Source organism: Pecten maximus, chromosome 9 (assembly GCF_902652985.1).
Source record: "Pecten maximus chromosome 9, xPecMax1.1, whole genome shotgun sequence".
NCBI classification, from domain to species: domain Eukaryota; kingdom Metazoa; phylum Mollusca; class Bivalvia; order Pectinida; family Pectinidae; genus Pecten; species Pecten maximus.
Genome location: NC_047023.1, coordinates 17,537,711 through 17,561,290, shown reverse-complemented (window position 1 = coordinate 17,561,290; position 23,580 = coordinate 17,537,711). Strand labels below are relative to the sequence as shown.

Sequence of the window (23,580 nt, the reverse complement as noted above, 5' to 3'; positions counted from 1 at the left end):
TTGTAATCAGGAATCCAGGGTTCACAAATTACATCAAACTTGAGCAAAGACGTCTAAAGCACAAGCTCACAGGTTAAAGTGTATTAAACTGTAGTTCGTGTTCACCCCAATATTCACAGTATACTAAATATAATAGTGGATATGTTCTTCTTAATTATTATACAATAGTCAATATTTTTTTGTTTTCTTCAAGATCTAGTCTGATTTTCCTAACATGGCGAATGACTAAGCATTATTCCGAAGCTTTACTTAGCTGTATAACCAAGCTTCATATGAATAGAAGCGAGTCCTTTCCCCTATGGTAACATAACAACATTTCCTGCTTCACAACTCCAGCATCAGCACCAGGAGCTGTCTCTGAATACACGCTTCCTGTCGATCAATCAACATTGTTCTATCGGGAATCTCTTCACTTCCATCCGCACTGAACACGTCTATGAATATGATCTGATATCGACTATGGGGACTCTGTATCTGTCAAAATTTGGCACGTTAACCTAGTCCCGGCTACAGTCTACAAGACTTCCTGATTTCACAGATGATGTGTGCTATACGCAGAGCCAGCCATACCAGAACACTGATTCCGTCTGCATGGCTTTCACAACGTGTTCATAACTCTACGAGCTGTTGCTTTGTCCTGTAAATTAAGCTTGAATTGGCTCATTTTACATATTCTCAACCCTCAGAAATCGAACCTATCTCAACCTGACTTGTAGATACTGTTACAATGGAACATTTCATCGGAATGTCAGTTGAAACCCAATGATGAAAAATTATGAAACTAATTGGAATATGGGGATGTTGTACCTCTGTATCCAGATATTTACTTTTTGTTCACCTTTGTTGTGGTTTCACCTTTGTTGTGGTATTTCCGTTTACATCGAGGTATCAACAGATTTAACCTTTAGCATCACTGACGAGTCCTAGAAGGACGAAAACTGTATAATACAGTTTAATTCATTTTTGGCTCGCATTTGTCTAACTCTCATTTTGTTGTAAAAGGTGTTCTAGTGTGTCTTTGATACAATCCATAGATTATATTGAATAATTTATTTATCTGGATGTAACAGACTTATCGAGGGAATTCAAACATTATAGAGACATTTTTTAATTGCAATTGTGTACAATGTTTTATGAGTGCTTCCTAAAATAGAATGGTATTGTTTTCACCTTTGTTTCGTGGTGTTGACTTCTACGAGCTGTGCACATTCCACTAAACAGAAACTTAATTTGACTTCTTGATTTGGGTAAGGTAGACATGTCAACAATTGATTAAAGCCAGACATCATAATCACAAATGAGGCGAAATGATATGCATATATAGATTTCTTTTAAATTCTTAATTTAAGGTAATGGCTCAACTATATCAACAAGCTTGCAATTAGAAGACAATATTCCAAATAAGAGTTTTATTCATATTCGCCGAAAGGGCACTGTCTGACATCTCTTCAACAAAAGAGAAGCAGTTTATTTTAAGATTCTCTCGAGTAATCAAGAGATGCCTAATATGCATTATAGAGGGAGCTAACACGACCATTTTATAGATTTGTTGTTGAGAAGTGATGAATAACTCCATAATGAATTAATCCATTTCCAACCGAAGGAACATTTTTAAAGGTTATTATGTAATTGTATAGATTCTTTCAAATTGTTTTACAACACGACATGGCGTCATTCATTTGAAAGGATTAAAGTCAGTTTTGAGCATCTAGAATGCTTGTAAAGGGCTATATACTTATTTTGAAAGGGTAATGATATTACTTTTTTTAGATTTGGTCTGAGAAAATCTGATACAACAATGGCCGGTGTGAGTGATATGGAGGACCAATATACATCAAAGTATTTAGTGGGGAAAAAATAATAATAAAAAAGGCCACGTTTGGTTTATAGCATGTTATTTTTTTCAGTGACAACGTCCCAAATCACATTAAAATCACTCTTAATTCCAGAATGATAGTTTAATTAGAACTGATTTTACAGACAATTCTCCCAAAATTAGATATCTTTCCAACAGGATCTTTTGACAGAAGAACGAGTTCTGTATGAGGTTCATTAATTTGTTTTGTAACGCTTATTTCTATTTTTAGACTGGAGGAAGTAAGAGATTACATAGTCGTCATATGATGTCTTTAATCCTGTCAGAGCTATAAATTCCCAAAATAGGTGATAACGTATAAAACCACTTTCAGATCATATTACCACACGTCACCAACACGCCCAAATGCACAGCATATACAAGTGGAACCGACGCATGCATCAATAGTGTATATAATTAATATCGGGGATATTTGGAGGACTGCCAAGACAAATGCTATGGTATAATTATTTTTCTTGGAAAACAAACCTTCCTTTCATAAACACGTTAAACTTGCCATCAATCATACACGAACTATTCCTAAAATAAGTGTTAATCTACGTAGTTCACACAAGTAGTGCTGAGTTTAATATGAAAATTTCGTATTTATCAAGAGTTTTATACTATTTTAGATTATAGCGAGTTTCCTATGTTTTGAGATTGTGACGAGTTTCATGCGAATCGAGATTATGACGAGTTTCATATGATTTGAGATTGTGACGAGTTCCATGCGAATAGCGATTATGACAAGTTTCATACGATTTATTATGGCGAGTTTCATATGACTTGAGATTATGATGAGTTTCATTTAATTAAGATATGACAAGTTTCATATGAAATAGGATTATGAAGAGTTTCATTTCAAATTAATCAACGAGTTTGACGTTTTCAATATTACTTATAAACATGATTGTTATATTCTATCTGTCAGATAAGTCGAGAAACATGCTAACAATAACTTTTTTAATGTTTTATTCTTTTTATGGATAATTGATAGAAGACGCATTATCCACTACATATACTAGAGCGTGACGCCATGCAGAACAGCATGACGTCATTTATATATGACGTCACTCTATTCCAACAGTAACAAGGATTACGTTAATTGTACGTGTGACAAATTGTTTTTACTGAACGGTAATATTGACGGTGAATGGAATCTGTAATGCAATGTATAATAAATTTGGAATCGGTATAATCACATCACATTCACGAGTTTTAAATCATGCAAATTTCCATTTACGGTGTTTCTTTAGAGTGAGTAATCATACAAGAAAGGCCGCGTGTTTATGTGAAACTCGTTCAACGCATAGAGCTTGGGAGGTTAGAGGGAAAGCGATATAATGGTTATTGTTTTTACCACAATGACGTAGTATACAAGTGCAAGTTGCGTTTAGGTCTTCTCAATTTGTACTAACAACAGTCAAGGGCTGTTAGCAACCACGTATGTTATTTATGAAAATTTGGGGTTTTTCTGTACACTTGGGAGTAAATGTTTGGTATATATATGACACACTGTACATTGTTTATCTCATAGAAAGTTGAAACAAAAACTAAAAACAGAAATGTGTCTAGATATGCCTGTCAGCGGAGAATTGAATCATAGATCAACTTTTTTTCTCAATATGTGTACAAGTGTACCTCGGTCTTAGGAGGAAGTGCCTAATAATAAGACAATGTATCACTTTTTTATTGTCTTCGTAAAACAACAGGTTAAAATATATAGGTAATCTCGAAGATGGATTCACTTGGAAGATTTTATAAGTATGTATGTATATGCCCTCTGGCAACGTCGTTTTTATTAGGAAATCAGAAGAGAAATCTAGTGGGAGGTATTTGTCGACTGACAACCCCTCAAATCTTTTCTTTACAGCGGACAACATTTATTTTGATTCGTTAGTTGGTGCCGTCCGAATTTAAGTAATATTTATAGTCGTCAAACAATTTTATAATATACAACTCATCACTTGTTTGGAGAAGGCTAACATAGAATCTAGGTCTGTTGTCTAATCAAAGTGTTATATTTATATATCCATCGTAGTCTGGAGGGAAATTCAACAATACCTGTAATAATTCCCCTAGTGACCAAGGCCTTACTGCTGTAATTCTCTTAGATTTCGCGAATATTTAATATCGCGAACTTACCTCTTCGGGCTTATTCGCAAATACTTGATTTTACGAATGTTGATCTAGAAATGATTTTGAACCCCTATATCGGTAACCGATAGCATGGTCGTCATTCTAAGGTGTTATTTTCATACAAATAATCGCGAAGGATTTGAAATCGCGATTGATTCTCCTTACGTATTAATGTGAAAATAAATCCTACGCGAAATATAAGTGACCTGCAGTATGATATCTACGATGAGTAGAGATACAACAATACTGTGGGTATATACAATACATAAGTAAGGAAAAAGGGCCTATTGTAGTTGAGGGTTTGTATATAAACATTGCCTTCAGTCGAGGTATTATTTAGAATGGTAGATGTAAAAGAAAACATTGTTTTAAAAAATACAAATCGATATTATATAGAAAAAGTTTAAACTGTTCGGTATGGCAATTTATTATTCCAGAAATGTTCTGTACAAAATTCTACTTTAAAATTTAGTTTCTAAGATATATTTTATAATTTTTTATGCTTCAAATGTCAGTTTATTATTCTCTTTCATTCGTACATGTACCTTATTTTTTATATTGCCAGACCTCCTTCCCAATACTACAGTATATTTAACAGTCATGTATCACTGTAAAAGAAAACTATATAATTACGTCATGCATTAAGTACTATTCAAGTGAGACGTATCACCAACAATCTTCCTGTATATAATATGTATATCAAAGCAGGTTATGAGAAGTTTCACGGAAAACGCATCCATATGTCTCTTACTATTAAAATAAGGAAACAATATCTGAACGTCGTAATTCTTAAGGGTGAAAGCACAGCAGTCATGAAACATGAGATGTCTGTATAGAGAGAAGGAGCTACATACCTTTCATATAGAGATTGATATGTTCTATTTTACTTTTGTCCTTAGTATTATTGAGGGTGAGTTGTTTTTGTTTTTGTTTCCTTCTTTTTTTGTTTTTTGGGGTGTTTTTTTTTAGTTTAATTTTTTTTTTCTATTTTTTTATCTGAAAAACGTTTCCCGAGTGACAAACAACAGTTGTCTTCCTCGAGTACAAGTACCCTTAGTTAAAAAAAACCACTTGTAATTCTATATAACAAGTCCTGTGGGCTTTCGTAACATAATTAATGATAATGTTTACAAACACGATACCATCTTGATAGTAGCTATATTGTAGGTGTATATACAATTAAAAACAACTCGTACCTTACTGTCGATGTCGTTGACAGTTTAGCTCGTTATATACATAATACAATAAGCCAATGTGATAATTTACGATAATCTTACATCACCTTGGGCTACTGGTCACCTCCGGTGGTATTAGTTAAATAGGCTGGATAATCGACTGTCATATCTCAATCCATCGATCAGCACAAGATGTATGATTACCATTGTGTTCGATATGCAAAGTCCAAACATGCAAAATACACCGGCTTAGTTTATTTTTCCAAAGATGTTTCATACATAAACAAATAACATCAAAATTGAGAGTGGTTGTCATTTATGAAATGGCTAGATCCAGCACAACACTGGATATCTTAGATAATAACACAATAATATGTGTTCAAAACTATTACAATTTGTATATTATAATACACAATCTCAATTATCAACAGATAAAACAAACATGATAGAACAGAGGCGGTGACCAAAAATGTCATACAAAAACACTTTACTTTTATGCACGGCCATCATTGATTTCGTTACTCAACTGTCTCATCACGTTTTAGAAGTCAGTGTGACAAGGAAGATATACTGTAGTACACCAAATATTTCATCAAAATTTACATATGACTTAGATTTGAACATATACTTGAATATATTTACATTTTGATGACAAAACAAAGACATAAACAGGGCGAAATATGGCGCTTGTCTAATAAGTTCTGTCATTTAAATCGACCATAGATACCAATCAAGACAGGCTGGTGCTGAGACAAAAATATAAATATGTACCTGTAGTCTGGATATCGTAAGAGGCATCTGATTGTAAGTCCCAAGCATGATCGTATTGGTTCCATCGATGTCCTTGTTTACGGGACATGGGAATCAGGGGAAAAGGCCTCTTGTAACCCATATGGTAGGATACTATTATTCTGGAGACCCCTCTAGAATCGGGGGTTACCTTCATTGCCATCTATTTATGAAACATTGAAAGCATTGATCCGATGCCCCAGTTGTAACACTTTGGAACGTTATAATGATATATCTTCATTGATTCAAACATATTTTATTGTCAAAACGTACATAGGGATTGGGCACAAGTTTTTGCAACTTATCAACGCCCTTTCCAAAACAAATACAAAATTACAATATTTGACAAAATAAAGAGTAAAGGTCACCAGTTCAATATTTTTGTAACAATTTTGTCAAAAGGCAGGAAGTACAGAACAGATATCATGCATTGTAGAATATATTGCTTGTTTTTATAAACTTTCTTTCCTGCCTACTCTTTTCTGCTTTTTTTTTTCTTTTTTTTTTTTTGACGTTCTCTAAATCTATGTATGATTAGTCGTTGCGAAAGCGTCTATTACCAAAAAATGACATTCTGTAATTACAAAATTGAACCTAATTTCGAAATTCGCCCGTTATTGTAACTCCTTCTAAGGGATCTCCACTCTCCTTATCTTGTCCAGAACATCTTTGTATTTTTGGGGGACAAAGTCATCTGACCAGAAAATGAAGGGCGTACATTTATATAATATAAAAATACAAGTGCAAAGTTATTACGTAAACATTGCACGACAGAACAATTGATATATTAGTGATGTAGCTGAATTATAATTGATTTATGTAAATAGCGGTCACTCCAAACTCTCTACAAAGTGAAGACCTTATGTTTCCCTTCAAACTTACACTTGCAATCGTATTCCCAAATGCCATCTTCATTGACAAAGTAATTATCTTGTTTGTTTTTTAGTTGAACATCTGTAATTTACCTGTATTATACCTGTAACATCCTGGTACCGTTGACAGGTATATCAACTGTATTTTACGACGAGGAGCGTAGCTTGGTCATTGTTGTTACCAGAAATACAAAGGAGAAATCGACAAAGCTTTGTTAGGTTCCAAATGTTTCAGAGTGGCATATTCTATCGTGTATGTCTATTTTCATTGACAATTACAAGCCTACAATACGTCCGATCATACGGACCAGTACGTGTAGAACAGGGAATACTATATAGGAAGCAGTGATGATCATTTTTATTATATAACAGATATGTACTGCTTTTGATATACACAGCTACCTGGCAGAACTGGACACCGCTGTTAACGTCATGATAAGGTCAATAACTTAAGTGTTATACCTACTGTCATATAAATACATGCCAACATTGTGTGCCGTCCTCCAAGGACACCATACCGCAAAGCCATGCCCAGGTCTCGAAGTCATTCAGTACAGAGACGTGTTCGGAAAATGTCGTACATTCGAAGACTCATTAATTTCGTGCAAATAAATAAATAAATAAATAAATAAATAAATAAAAATCATTTGTTAAGAAATATTAATGCTAGGTAAATGAAAATGAGTCGTGATATCGTCACCAAGTAAATACATATATCATTGAAAGTGGCATTAGCTTTAACCAACTTATCTAAAATGTGGTCATCAACCACATGTTTCTCCGCACATCCTAGTTCTGACAACTGATTCTGATGAATGCGAATGTCATCGACCTAGCGGTACCAGTCACCTTACATCCGACGTCATGATAAAACGTAGTGGGTTTCCTTAACCTCTTCTGATTAATCTGATGTCGGGGATTTTGACGTCTGTAAAATGTTATGTTTTGTCTGTTTGTTGTTTTTATCGCTTGTTCAATAGTCGGTGTCGTTTTAAGAAGGTAGTAGACGGTGGCTACCACATTAAACAACATATATGAGGTTCATTACATGCTGCCCTCCAAAGAGAACACTAAACCAGCAAAGGACGGTCCAATATCTCAGCTTCCTTCGCACCGCAAACCACAGGGGCTTGACACGTACGTAAACACGTAGGAGTTTTAAGTGTAGGTAAATACATGATTCTGGATCGTGTCATGCCCCTGTTATTAGGTCCATTAGGTGTCCTACAGACTGACCTAGCTATCCCTTGGTGCGAACATTTTTATTCTCAATCAACATTGAAGAAGGGTTGGGCACAAGTTATTACAGCTTTTACACATAGAAAACTATATCGTTACAATGAAAGCGTGCACATTTCTACAATGACTTTGAGAAATCAAAATATGTGTCTGGATTTGATGAAAGTTTGCTGATTATTAAAGATATCATTAAAGATATTTGGTCCACGCTAAGATAGGGTTTCCCAACGAAATTGTTTCCAAGTTAAATTAGAGTGAAAATTTTGGATATGAGCATATCTTTCATTTATAATAAGACGATATTCTAAAAGCGTAGCTATCACTGGAGTACAATTTGATTGGTATATCGTGGTCCGTCTTGTCGGTAAGTTCAAGTAATAAAGAGTTAGAGAACATTTCGAGTTAATAACGGGTCTATATTACACATAACTCTGACAGAAAAATGTTACTCTTGTACGAGGTTTGGCTAGAACGTCCGATGACATAGTGGTGAAAGGATGCAAACCTAAGTTAAGATATAGAAAGCAGAAGGAAATTATGAGACATCGATTTTTACGATGACTTGGTCCCAAAAGACAAAATCTTTCAGTCAAATCGGAAGGAAGCTTGGTTTATGAGCTATTGGCGTGTGGCTTTATTTTGACCAGTGTAAGCACGTAGTGCTGTATACAGCGGTTGGCAAGTTTAAATTATTAATGGACTGGCTGGTATACATTTGTACGTACAGTACATAAACCAAGTCTCGGTGGTGGTGAACACGTGGTTTGTGGTCAGAATCTTCTAATATATGTAAAACACAGATTAATTACATGCATTGCCAAGTAAATATCGTGTGTCGCTTGAATCATAGTCAAAATAATGTCTAATGATTAATGTTATCGAATGAAAACACAGATACAGTTTTGTTCATTGTATATATAGATCCTGAGCGACAACGAACATCACAGCAATCTCATTCAAATGTTATGTAATAAATCTGTCAAAATGACACTGCATTTTAATATCTACAGTAACAACCGACCTTGAAGATACTCTGCATTTAGAAATATTTTACAAGAAAATTATCTTTAGATAAAAATATATGTATACATAAAATGATAATTAATCACAATTGGGATATCTACAACACTTCAGGTCCTAAACATTACTGGCTTATCATAGAAGGACGAAACATATTAGGGTACAGTTTGTCGCATTTTGGCTCTGTTGTATCGAGCTTTCAATTAATATTGAAATGTTGTACATCTTGTATGTCCTTTTGCACGGGAAACTTATTGGTCCTAATGAGATCACATGACATCAATTATTTCCTTGGAACCTCATGACATCACCGAGGAGTCAATAGAATGTTTTGTCAGGTTCGTTGAATCTTATATTAATTCCTGCTAAAAATAGAAATTATGACGTTCACCTGTGCTGAGATGGATTTTTATCAGAGGTTAATATAACATTCCATGAACCTGGCGAAACGTTATATTGACCTCCCGGTGATGTGATGAGGTATTTTGAAGGAACTTTCTTAGTTTTTTTGGGTTTTTTTTTTTAATTAAAATAAATCATATGATAAAGTAAATGCAGACTTTAGTTTCGGGCATTCCTGGTTTTAAGGTCCTACCCTGAACTATATCTCCCTCGGCCTTCGGCCTCGGGGAATGTTGTCCAGGTCAGGTTCATAAAACCATGGATTACCCGAAACAAAAGTCTGTATTTGTTTAGTACACTAGGAAATGTCCAAGTACGCGTAGACCGTTACAATTTCTCAGGTCCCTGTGCCTTTGTACAATCCTGGAAGGTCGAGGGTACCCTTTGGTCCGAAAATGTAGATTAGGATGAAGATACGAATGATTGATATTTTTGGTCTAGGTTTCCCCGATGGTTGCACCAGTGTAATCGGTCAAGGTCAACCTTTTATCAACATAAAGGTTATAGAAAGCAATTCATCGTCACCCCCTACGTCTGCTCCCTGAAATGCAGAATAATGATCGATATATGACACATGATGTCTATAGGCACTATTTCCGGTCAATCATCTTCATTTTATTTATTTTTTCAGGCTATTTTCATACAAGTAGGTGATCTCTGGCGTGTGTGGGGCGCGATTCGGCGGTCATTAGTTAGTATTCCGCATTGTAAATCTTTAAACGATTCCGTGTCAAACAATCCGGAGTCGTAATGCGTAAAGCATTGCAGCATGTAAAAAGTAAATAAATAAATAAAAACAAAAACAAAAACCAGATACTACGTACACGTTTCTGGTTCAATAATGTTTCTGGTCCAATAATGTGTTTACAAAGCAGATATTTCCACTTGCAAATCCTCATTTTTGGCGTAACGCCATATTCAGATGCAACTAATATATTTTTAAACGGTTCTCCACAAATACAGTGTAGCCATCAGACTTTCCTTTGTTCAACAAGTAATCTTCCTTCGATGCATTACTCGGTGAATGTCAGAAACGAATACCGTGTACCAGTTTTTGTCAAAACAAATCGAACTTACTCTGGGATTTTTTGTTGAAAGATTTATCGCTTACATTTAAGAAATTTAAATTTAATAGAAAATATCAAGCGAGTATTCCCCCAGATAAATCCGCAACGCTGGGTTACCAATGCCATGATGAAGATTAACGATATCCACTAAATGGTGGGATTCGCTTTTTAATTGTTTACCCAAACATTCTCGACAAGTGTAGTTTCTCGGAAAGCGCAGAAGCGTAGTCTTGACATTCATAAACATTTATGATGCCGGAAAAAACAAGATGTTCTCAATACAGGCTGTCGTATATCTTGGAGGGGTCGTGTGAGTAATGGACATGTTCTGTGTTAGCGTGGATTTTTTTTTATTGATTATTTATTTCAGTTGATTGTTTTTGTAGTCTATGAACGTTTTAAAGAGGCAATTAATTAATTCAATGCTTGCAGTTTTGGATTCACGAGCGAGAAAGCTATCCGTGGAAGGATCACGCATATTCATGGAGCAATGTTGATCCAGTACTTAACCAGTTATATAACATATTTATTATATAAGTTATCATGTTTGTTTATAAGAAATCATATATGCTTTAAAGATATTTCATTTAAAGTTTATAAGATATCTTATATCTAATTTATCATATAAGATATCTTATGTTCTACAATTTATATGAGATATCTTACATAGTTCGACACAGGGACATGGCAGAAATTCCCAGTCCACGGTCCATATAAATATGGTTATTATTTGTGTACATACAGTGGGTGGGAATTCGTGCCAAGACCCTGATTTGCTACGTCGGCACTATTCGCAGACCTTTACTTTACAGAAAGACACGAACATTCCCGATTGACATTGTGGTAAAGGATGTTGTTCTTGCTTAAGATTATGTACGATATGAAAAATAGGAAAAAGTGTGCGAAATAACTTCTTTTTTCTTTTACGAGAAGGGCTGCGGGGGAGGGGGGGGGGGGTGCGGGGGGTGCGGAGTGGGGTGGGGTGGGGGGGGGGGTAGTCCTTGATCCATAGAGCACACTCCGTTTATCTATCACGGTTTACTATCGCTAGCTGTTAGATTAAAAACACAATCCATTCTGAGAGTCGACACAATGACAGCGTACATACAATATCTCAGGGATGGAAAACAATATACGAACTCAACAGACAATTTCAAAACGACCATGTATTGCTCGGTGCCCAACTTACATGTACCTGTATTGTTTGGTAGATAACCACGTAATTGGAAATGATCTCTGTGGAAATTGATTATGGTGAGTTTAATGCCTTGTGACAAAACGTCTTTACAAAAACACGCACATTCCGCCTAATCGAAACAGAAACAAACTAACTTCCTAGACTTCAACCGGGATATTACCCAATAGTAAAAGGGAGAGTTTCCGTTCTGGCGCTGAGCTAATGCGTGACGCACATGTAGGCTATATGCAAACCCTCAAATTTGGTCTTGTTTTAAACAACTTTGCGTCTACTCTATCGATTCCGCGTATTTATATATTATACAGTATTCCTGTACATCTTTACGTGTTTACGGGGGGGGGGGGGGGGGGGGGGGGTGCATAGTGCACGTTGCCCTTGGCTGCCGTCGTTGTCTTTCATTTTTGGGCATTGAGAAGCAATATTCTTGTCGGAAATAAATAATAAAAACGGAACTATATCGCCTGAGTTTAAACTCTGATGGTCAGCATATCACTCGGGCAAGTGAACCTTGGACTCTTTGGTAAAAGGTGGATTTGTTACTACTGCGCCTGAAGACCAACCATCAAATATGGGAAGAGCTGACGATAATCCATTCTGAAATATCATAGTAACTGCCTTTTGTTCCACTGTCTGTAAAGATAATGGCCACAATTTAGTTAGTGCATACATGTATGGTTAAATTGAAATGTGCATGATCATATGGACGATGAGATAGGAAAAAAGTCACATAAGCACATCACATGCCTGTGAGTATTATGTGTAATTAGCTGTAGCGCGTGCAAGTTACGTTTTCTCAAGTCCCTTCCCATACGATAAAAAGATCAAAAGTACATGATCTTAAAGCATTAATTTCATGACCTAAGGATATGCGGTAATTTACCGCCAATTGCGATCGGGAACCTTCGGTAATTTTCGCCCGATTGTTGTATTTTTTAAGATAAAGCTGGTGCAGTAATTTGGTTATGAGAGCAGACACGCAATAATTAACACCAACATCATTACGCCTTATTTGAATGGATATAACCATAGTTATCAAATAAAAGTTATCATAAAAAATGCAGAGGTCCCTGTGTCAGGAATAATCAGTGTCGGCTAGACCTCTCATTCACAACTTCGTACGCCTTACGGTAACAGTAACACGTACGATATGTAATACAGCTAATTATAGTTATCTAGTGTAGATGTGATAATACATATATACAATAAAATATGAGTTTGGTAATAAGGGTGAATATAGGTCATCATGCAGAGTGTACATGTATAGAACATAATCAAGTTTTGACCATTGAGTGAAGAAATATTGTGTACATTTTTGTATGCCCCGGTGAATTGTTCACACGCCAGCTGGAAGACTGACAGTATACATAATATGTCATGCTTTTTGTTGTAAAATCAATACTAATAGGTAGTTTGGAAATCAGCGTATTTATTTTCTCTCGAACACAATAGAGGGGAAATAAAACAATACATAAGTGACTGTGTATTATTATTTGAACAATTAGTCAGATCTTGTTACGACACACAGACTTGTCACAAATTTACAACCAATTTATAAGTTATATTTACCGTGGATTGGGAGCTTGTGCCAAGTCTCTGTGCGTTGAAATATTTACCTATTTTATGATTCAATTAAACGTTATAAATATATTTGGTATTTCACTAATTAGTCGACTCAATCTTCGATTTGACTGAGTTGTATACATCGATGGAAATGGAATTTTCAGTTGAAATTTAAACGTTCAATCGTACTCAAATATTAGAAAATTCGCAGATTGATTAGGCTCATTGTTTAGATCATAGCGTAGTTATTTACAAGGTTTTTTTTAAAGGAACGATAACCTTGTATAAAAAGTTAATATTCCGGAAAACAGTCACCGTTAGTCTTACCGGAAGCTAATTTACTCGATGGCATCTAGCTTCCGGACTAGAAAAGAACGGTGAGCGGTATCATACAGTGTGATATCTGTCCTGGTGTAGGAGAGAAATGATAAACTATTGCTAGTAACACAAACCAATAATCACAAGATTAGTAGATAACGTAAATTGGCTACATACGGTGTGAATTTTCTCCTGGCATACGTGGGAAAATATGTACTGTACAGCATACATCTTTCAAAAAAAACAGGTCGATACCAATCGGACCCTCCTTCAGTCACACTTGATATGCCTGTTTACCCTATGCCTCATACCCTGTCACAGATTGTGAGGCATGGGGTAGACAGACAAATGTTTACAAAACGAAACGGTAGTGACTTGGTCCTGTGCTTCAGCTAGCTAAAGGTCTACATGCGGTTGTCTTTTGCTAGACATTTCACGTCGTGCAACCCACCCAACATTTTTGGAGTAATCGGACCCTGCGATATATTTGACACATAGTTGTCTCATTCATTTCACACAGGATCTCCTCTTCTACAAATAACATACCGTGTCTTCTTAATTCCTAGACAATGTGTTTTTGTTCTTTTCATATTTTAGAATCAAATAAAATTGCATCTACACCTCTAGTAGGTATCTTCTAATATGTACTGTATTATATATTGCATGATTTTCCTCTGGCCTTGAAGCCAGACTTGAGGCATTCTGACATGTCTTGTAGACCATGCCAGCTATCTGTCAGAATACCTTAACAAGTCTGGTGTCGGGACCAGATCAAAAGATCAATTGGGCTACCTTTCATAAAGCTACATTGTGCATACAGTATTATCAGTAGAGGCTTGAAATATGTATTTGTGATTTATTGGTGAAATAATTAATTGTAGTCTGATCATCTGATTTGTGTCAAGGTCTGGGTCTTCGGTTAAAAAATGATGGGTAACTATGGCGTCTTTAACCTGAGACAAAGCCAGAAATTGATATTTATATAGTTCTCTGCTATTACTGGATATTTGAAAAAGAACTGTCTCTGCATATAGGTATAGGACAACTATACACCAACAATATGTTTAGAGGATAACAAAGCAAGAAACTTAATTGTGACAGGTATCATCAAACCCAAAAATTAGCCAGAGACCTTTAGCAAGCTGAAGACATGGCAACTGTATTAAATAGTATAATGACAACAATTTGAGGTGCAAAGCAATTTAGGACTTTTCTCACTGACAATCTGACAGGTCTCTGCTTAATTAACTGATGGCTTGATGATGGAGGAGATACTATCAACTGTGAAAGAGGCCAAAAGTAAATAATAAGGGCATCCAGTACTAGTTGACCCTTGAAATTTAGCAATATCATAAATCTGAAGGGTCAAAACATAAATAGACATGTACTTTCAAACCAAAGAGTCAAATATGATACTGGGGAGTCAGAACTCTAAAGTGTATACTGGTTGCCCTGATAATGGTTAGAAAGTTAGAAACATTTAGTCTAGCTGTTAAGTTTATTATAGTGTGTAGCTATAGGATTCTGACCATCTAACCAGAATTTACTTTTTTTGTCTCTGTCTGTCATAAAGAGATGAAGAATTGGAAGAAATTCAGACTAGGATGACATCAATTTAATGTTAATTGTGGCCACTATGCTGAGAAAAATGGATTAGTTTTGACACTATATTTAGAGAAAATTGCCCTTAACTTATTAAGTTTGTATGCCATTGCCTTCTCTCATTTTAATTCTTAACTTCGAAGTCAAATACTTCTGAAGGGGTTCTATGACAGCCACCTTGAAAATCTATTTTTAAGTTCTGCTGGAAGAATTTAAAAGAAGCCACACACTGGCACATAGGCCTATTATTTATAAAAGATCATTTGAAATTTACCAATCCTAGTCCCCCCATCACTGCTTTTCCATCACTAGTTTATTTAATAGAAAACATTACCAGGTACATGTAGATGAATAAAAAGAAACATCTAAATTGATCTTATCCAACATTCCAAAATCAATCATTCCAAAATTAATTTTCTGTGATGATATACTAATTTCAAAAAAATCATCCTGCTTGTTTTCAGCTATCCACGTGAGACTGCAGGGCGGTGATGGAACAACAACAGGTCGTGTTGAAGTGTCTCGCAATGGCACTGACTGGGGTACTGTTTGTGATGACCTATGGTCCGACCAAGATGCACAGGTTGTGTGTCGACAGCTTGGACACCAGTGGGGAACAGTGAGTTGTGAAGATAATTATATTACAATCTGGTAATAAGCCCACTGACATATATATACACAATGTATTTCAGATAATGCTAACAAACATTATTCTGTTGTCCTCCTACAAATGTATAAACCCAAACCCTACTTTGAGTCAGAGTTAATTTATTGCCCCAGGTCTATAAACTTAGTCACTCTGTATCAGAATTCATGTCATTATAAATGCAAAGTTAAAGTTTTGGTTCATGTCACTATGTGGAAATGTGTTAATGCAACCTTTGGCATTTGTATTAGATATGTGGTTTGGACATTCTCCAGTGTATCCAGCTAATTTTGGTCCAGAAATGACTCTTAACAATTTTGTCCAAATTTCAAACTCTAGCAAACCATGTATATATATGGATATATAAAGTATGTTGTGAATAGTTATGCTATAAATGGTAGGTTAATAGTTGATGAGTGTTTATAAAATAACTCTAAATACAATTGTAAGATAAGTCTAAATACAGTTGTATTCGATTTGCACAAGGTAGCATGTGTTTCTTGGCTAAGATAATGAGATATGGCCATAGAAAAAGTATACCATTTCATTGTAGTAGAGAGTGAGTTGAATGTTATTTCCTGAAAAGTGATTTTGATGTATTATTCAGCCTGGCCATTTTTGGTCTATTCCTTTGTATATTAAATAAAAACACGATATCTACATGCATGTAATTGTAGTCACATTCCAACTCCCCGTTTGGAGAGGGCACAGGTGCCATCTATCTTGACAACGTACAGTGTACAGGATCAGAGCGATCACTAGCTGACTGTCAACACAATGGCTGGGGTGTTAACAATTGTCGACATTATGAAGATGCTGGTGTCTCCTGTTACGACAAATCAGGTGAGAGTCAAGGTTGAATGCCTTACAAGGGAAACATTTCTCCAAGGAAAATACATGGAGGATGGACGTTATTTAAGAATCCATCATCAGAATTACACATAATGTGATGTACAATTCTTCATGTATGTAGTAATGCACAAGTAGCCTTGGGGTTGTTATTCAAATTAGGTCTTTTCTTATTATGCAAAACAATAACTGACTTAGAAGCGAGAGTGAGTCAGCCAGAAATTAGAAGTAATTAACATTGTGTTAAATGAGGAAACCACATACGGTACATGTATGTATGACAGTATAGGTCTATCAAGTTAGACAAGGTGTATGTAGTCACATATGTATATAGCACGTTATCTATCAGTAAGGCAAAAGTGACCAATTAAATTAGCTCACTTTTAGTTTGTGTCCATTGAATATTATTTAATCATTTTTCTACAAAAAAGCAAAAAAAAAAAACGAAAAGTGAGAAAGTTAAGAAAAGTTATATTTTTGCCAGATTGACATCTAAACTTGCTGTAACAGATAATTCAAAAACAAAATTATTGCAATTTTAAATACATATCTGTACCTCAATCAATGCAGCACTTTTTATACACCTGTCAAAATTTGATGGGAGTATTATGGTATGGTATTATCACAGGCACCTGTGGTATTATCTATCCATCTGTCCTTCCAGCATAAACATGTTTGTCCATTTTTCAACTGATCTCTTTAAAACTTGGTTAGCTTTATAATCATAATAAACAGTTGTGTTTTGCTAATTTAAGCGGCATTCAGTTTGCTATGGTGTGAAATTGTTCTTTCTCAGTGATATTTTGATTAGACAATCAGTTTTTGTATTTGTATTGATTTTCTCATTGGACAGGCACTAAATATTCTTTCCTCCCTGCTGTAATTTTGTTGGTGAATATTGATGTTTCCGAGTAAAGATTGTTTGTTTTATTTTTAGAAAATTATATTTTTTGAAAATATTAATCATCTAAGCCTTCCTGACTGATCTTTGGGTGAGAAGTCACTGATTTTTTGGTGTGAGAAGTCACAATATTTTTGTTAATAAAAAAAATTCACTGCTAGTTATACAATGTAAAACTAGACTATATAGCTAGTGTAAATTAAGATGTAATTATTGGTACATTGCATCTTCAGATTTTCACTTTTTCAATTAACACCCTGTGTACAGTAATTATGTCATTTTTATCAACCAAATTACAATTGAATAAATACACAGAAAACAATCCGGAACCAACCGGAACCAAATCTATTTAAAACAAACTCAGGTTATGAACTACATGTCTTGGCCTCAGAGTCACAAACAGACAGAGATGATACACACATGATATACAAACACAAAATACAATATATATATACTGTACACCTGTCCTTTCTGACATGTTGTTGTCTGACAGTTATTGACGCGTTAACATGTGTTGGAACATGCTCGCCACAGAGATCAGCCTTTGATATTTGTTTGTTGTCAGAGGAACGATTTAGTCAGTCTGTGGGGAAATACACCTGTCATACAAACAGGAAAGTGGTGGACATGAGACGTTGGAATTCTGTCACCTTTTTACATTTGCCTTAACACTCCTGCAATAATATGTCATTCTGCTTTTATAAGTAAAAGAAATTTACAAATGTGTCAAACAACCTATTTTATATGCAAAGCTATGTCTTTTATAACGAGTATAAAGACTTGTAACAGCCATTCAGGCAGTTCACTGCTTAAATTTATGCAAAAACAGTATTAATATACCAACAAAATATATATCATTTTATAGCAATATCCTGTATGACAATATCAACCTTATCAATGGGATGGCCCTTCATACACAGCCCCCCCCCCCCCCCCCCCCCCCTATCCTCCACCCCAACTCCCAACCCCAATAGATTTTCTGACTGTGAAGGTGGCAGGCAGACATTTTGTGACAGAAATTTCATGTCTAAAAAATGTTCAACAGAAATCCTGCTTTTGATATGCCATAGCATAATTTGGACTAGAATGGGGTTTTCGATTTTCAGATTTTCCTCTGTGCTTTGTCCTATGGGATATTTATTAATGAGTTTAAAATGTCTTCTATATATATTTCCATGGTAGAAGGACACAGCAAAATAAAATGAAATGTTCCAAAAAATTGTTAAATGTATATGAAACCTTTTCTGTTGTAGTGAGGTTACAGTCACGAGGCCGAACTGATGTTGGAACCGTTGAAGTACGCCTGGATGATGGCTGGGTACAGGTGTGTGACGATGAGTGGGGTTATTCGGATGCCAAAGTTGTGTGTAGACAGCTTGGCTACAAAGATGCCATGTACCTCCGTGGCTCCAAGCTGGGAAAAATGTCCACAGACTCATTAGCAAACAAAGCTTTAACTCGCTTTAAATGTCGCGGTTCAGAGAAAGAGTTACTCAACTGTACACATGCTCCAATCACGACAAAATGCAACACCATGAACAGAGCAGCGGCCATTTGTTATAATAAATCCAAAAGTGATGTTGATATGTGTAAGTATGCAGCTCACCTGTTAAAACTATTTCTACTAGCCATGGGTAACTATTTCTTTCTTTTTATAAAAACAAGATATGCCTAAAATACCTGTGTTTCCATTAACCTCACCACCCCTTTATTTTTGTGACTGCATAGAAGGTTTATAGCCTTTTTCTCTTGTTGACCTTTGTAAAAACTACAGAAATTATAAAAAAAAATGAGGAAAAGTTTTCAGTACCTGCACTTGCTCTAACTTCCTCTGCTGTGCTAATGGAGATTTGTATTTTTTTTTTTTTTTTTTGGCATTTTCATATTTCCCCTTTAAATGAACAGATACATATTGTATTTAGTATTGATTCTTCTGATCAATCCTTGTCTGGGTCTTAACGTATAAACCATTGAAGATATCTTGATGAAACTTGCAGTATATTTGCATCACCTATTTTGAAAATATCTTAATGAAAGTTAGTGTATACCTAATATCACCCACAGATGACATGCAGTGTTCTGTCACTGGGTCATTGCAGCAAATGACCTTGAATGAGGGCGACATTGTATTAAACTACTGCTACTAATTTCTTGCTGGTGTTCTATTTCAAAATTATCTGGGACATACATTTTGAACATTTAGATATTTTGATGAAGCTTGATAAATGTATGCATTACCTACAGGTAATGTTCAGTATGCTATAATAGGGTCATTGAAACCTTCATTTTTAGGTCAAAGGTCAATTGAGTGCAAAAAATATTAAATGCTCAGGAAGGAACAAGGGAAGATGTGTGTATTTGTTCACAAAAACAAGTCTCTAGTTAAATGACTACAATTACTTTCAGTTGGCATTCATAAGCAGAAAAAACAAAGACTGATAATCCACTTCTAATCAAGGGTTACAATCTATTACTTAGCGAGGGTGATAATCCACTTCTGGTCAAGGGTTACAATCTATTACTTAGCGAGGGTGATAATCCACTTCTGGTCAAGGGTTACAATCTATTACTTAGCGAGGGTGATAATCCACTTCTGGTCAAGGGTTACAATCTATTACTTAGCAAGGGTGATAATCCACTTCTAATCAAGGGTTACAATCTATTACTTAGCGAGGGTGATAATCCACTTCTAATCAAGGGTTACAATCTATTACTTAGCAAGGGTGATAATCCACTTCTAATCAAGGGTTACAATCTATTACTTAACGAGGGTGATAATCCACTTCTAATCAAGGGTTACAATCTATTACTTAGCGAGGGTGATAATCCACTTCTAGTCAAGGGTTACAATCTATTACTTAGCGAGGGTGATAATCCACTTCTAATCAAGGGTTACAATCTATCACCTAGCAAGGGTGATAATCCACTTCTAGTCAAGGGTTACAATCTATTACTTAGCGAGGGTGATAATCCACTTCTGGTCAAGGGTTACAATCTATCACTTAGCGAGGGTGATAATCCACTTCTAATCAAGGGTTACAATCTATTACTTAGCGAGGGTGATAATCCACTTCTGGTCAAGGGTTACAATCTATTACTTTTCAAGTGTGATAATTAGTCACTAAGGAAAGGTATCAAGTATTTATCAAAGGGTGACAATCCATTTCTGATGAGAGACTCTCAATCTAATAAAATGTGGCGATCAATCAGTTAACAACACTAATGTTCCATTGCTAACCCTTTCTTGTAAATAGATTTGATAATTCCCAAGTTTTTATATCAAGATTAAATGCCTACACTTAAAGGTCTATATTTACATTTTCACTTCGCTCCGCCTCAATGAACATAGTAAACTCAGATCACTTCGTTTCCTGTTGAAGATTTTGGGTCGCGTGCTTCTGAACTGAGAGATGAATCACTTTCTTGCCGGCGTGTGAATACATTCACTGAGTTTACAATGGCGATCGAGTTCTGTACCGCCTCAGTCTTGAATGCACTTTCATTTTGTGAATTGTGTAACATTGTTATAAACGTATATGAACACAAGTGGAATAGCCGCTTTATGTGCTAATAAAAATGCCAGTATAATGCAGACAGTTTAGAAAACAGATTCTGACAGAACACTGACACTCTCGATAGCACCGAGCTCATGACCTACATAGCGCCATAGGTCTAACATTAGCTGTATCTCGAATGCCATGCTTAATACCATTTCAGTGGTCACAGAAAATAAACCTCAATTTAAACACTATTTAACAACACAAAACAGACCGGTAGCAGAAGTATGCTATATCGAGAACAGAGACACATTATTGTCGTAATTTGACTCAATCTAAACATATGGAGGACACAAGTTTTCGGCTGTCGAATACCGCCAATTTTCAAATCAATGTTTCTTTACTTACTATTATCAGAATTTACATTCCAAAACGCCAGTGCAACAATGAAATCCAATATTTCAAGAACACCATGTACATCACCAGCTAACCTGCGACTAAAATCCACATTGTTACACTTTTTCTTGAGCTCTGAATGTCCCGGCTATTAGACTGCATCACATACGGTCACAGGGGTTCAGCGTTAAATTTTGAGTAGCATATGACATCTATAAATAATCAAAAGACTAAAAATCCAACATTCATTCAAATTATAAAACCTTACAAAATCGATTTTTTTCCAAGGCTTTAGAGAGTATATAAACACTGTTTTTAATGTTGTGATATTTCACTGAACTGTCGTCACGTGAACCTTGTGCTCATTTTTTTAACCGATTCCCTGCGTCTCGAGTGACCAAATCACACACATAATATACCGTCAACACTGCACTTTAAATTCTTATTTATATGGGTATTGCTAAGTTTTTATTATACAATATCATAGATATTTGTTATAAATGAATATTTTACCTTGAAAATATTGTATCTATGTGTATCAACATCGTAATAATCAAAACGTGTATGGCACTATATTTTGCACGAGGTTCACTTCCCTTCATCAGTCCATGCAAGCAACAAAATTGACAATCAATCCTAAAATGATAATGTTTAAATCATGAACATAAACTTTGAATAATTGATATTTCCTTTATCATAATTAAATCAAGTTCAAATTTATTTGCAGATATAATGGCCAGAAAGATTGATGACACATAGCATATGACATCACGTACACATTCATTATAATGATTATAGTTCTGAGATGCTTATAAATGTTTAAGATGTGGGTAATGTAGGATAATCTGCCGATGTCTGAAGAACTTAGAGATCCTGATCTATTATAAAGTAATCCTTTGTTCAAACTTTGATTATTTCTTGAGTAAAAGCACATATTTCTCTGTACATAACACCTTTGCTATAACTGCCACACAGGTCTTTGTTTTTCGTCTGTCATTATTACTACAACCTGTCTATAGCCAAACTCCTGTCTAGTTAACATCAGCCTGTAGCTATCTCTTCCTCCTGTTCCTGTATCTACTGTCCTCACATCTGCTACTGTTTCTACCTCCTGTTCCTGTATCTACTGTACTCACAGATCCTACTGTTTCTTCTTCCTGTTCCTGTATCTACTGTCCTCACATCTCCTACTGTTTCTACCTCCTGTTCCTGTATCTACTGTCCTCACATCTCCTACTGTTTCATCCTCCTGTTCCTGTATCTACTGTCCTCACATCTCCTACTGTTTCTTCCTCCTGTTCCTGTATCTACTGTCCTCACATATCCTCCTGTTTCATCCTCCTGTTCCACCTCCTGTTCCTGTATCTACTGTCCTCCCATCTCCTACTGTTTCTACCTCCTGTTCCTGTATCTACTGTCCTCACATCTCCTACTGTTTCTACCTCCTGTTCCTGTATCTACTGTCCTCACATCTCCTTCTGTTTCTACCTCCTGTTCCTGTATCTACTGTCCTCACATCTCTACTGTTCCACCTCCTGTTCCTGGATCTACTGTCTACATCTCCTACTGTTCTAACCCTGTTCCTGTCTACTGTCTCACTCTCCTCTGTTTCTTCCTCCTGTTCCTGTATCTACTGTCCCTCACATCTCCTACTGTTTCTACACCTCCTGTTCCTGTATCTACTTGTCCTCACATATCTCCCTACGGTTCCATACCTCCTGTTTCCTGTATCTACTGTCTCCTCACATCTCCTACTGTTCTACACCTCCTGTTCCTGTATCTACCTGTCCTACACATCTCCTACGGTTTCTTCTTCTTCCTTTCCTCCTGTATCCTGGTATCTACTGTCCTCACATCTCCTACTGTTTCTTCTATCTACCTCCTGTTCCTGTATCTAACTGTCCCTCCACATCTCCTATCCTACTGTTTCTACCTCCTGTTCCTGTATCTACTGTCCTCACATCTCCTACTGTTTCTACCTCCTGTTCCTGTATCTACTGTACTCACATCTCCTACTGTTTCTACCTCCTGTTCCTGTATCTACTGTCCTCACAT

General features: G+C 35.8%; 1 protein-coding gene across 1 annotated transcript in view; it reads left to right on the top strand.

Annotated features, from left to right (window-relative positions):
* The window catches only part of LOC117334232 (scavenger receptor cysteine-rich type 1 protein M160-like), a 58,839-nt gene that overhangs the window by 5,798 nt on the left and 29,461 nt on the right, over window positions 1–23,580 (top strand). The window contains exons 2-4 of the mRNA XM_033893727.1: window positions 15,701–15,855; window positions 16,560–16,725; window positions 18,886–19,221. Of these exons, the coding sequence (XP_033749618.1) occupies window positions 15,701–15,855; window positions 16,560–16,725; window positions 18,886–19,221 (657 nt within the window). The remainder of the gene's footprint in view (window positions 1–15,700; window positions 15,856–16,559; window positions 16,726–18,885; window positions 19,222–23,580) is intronic.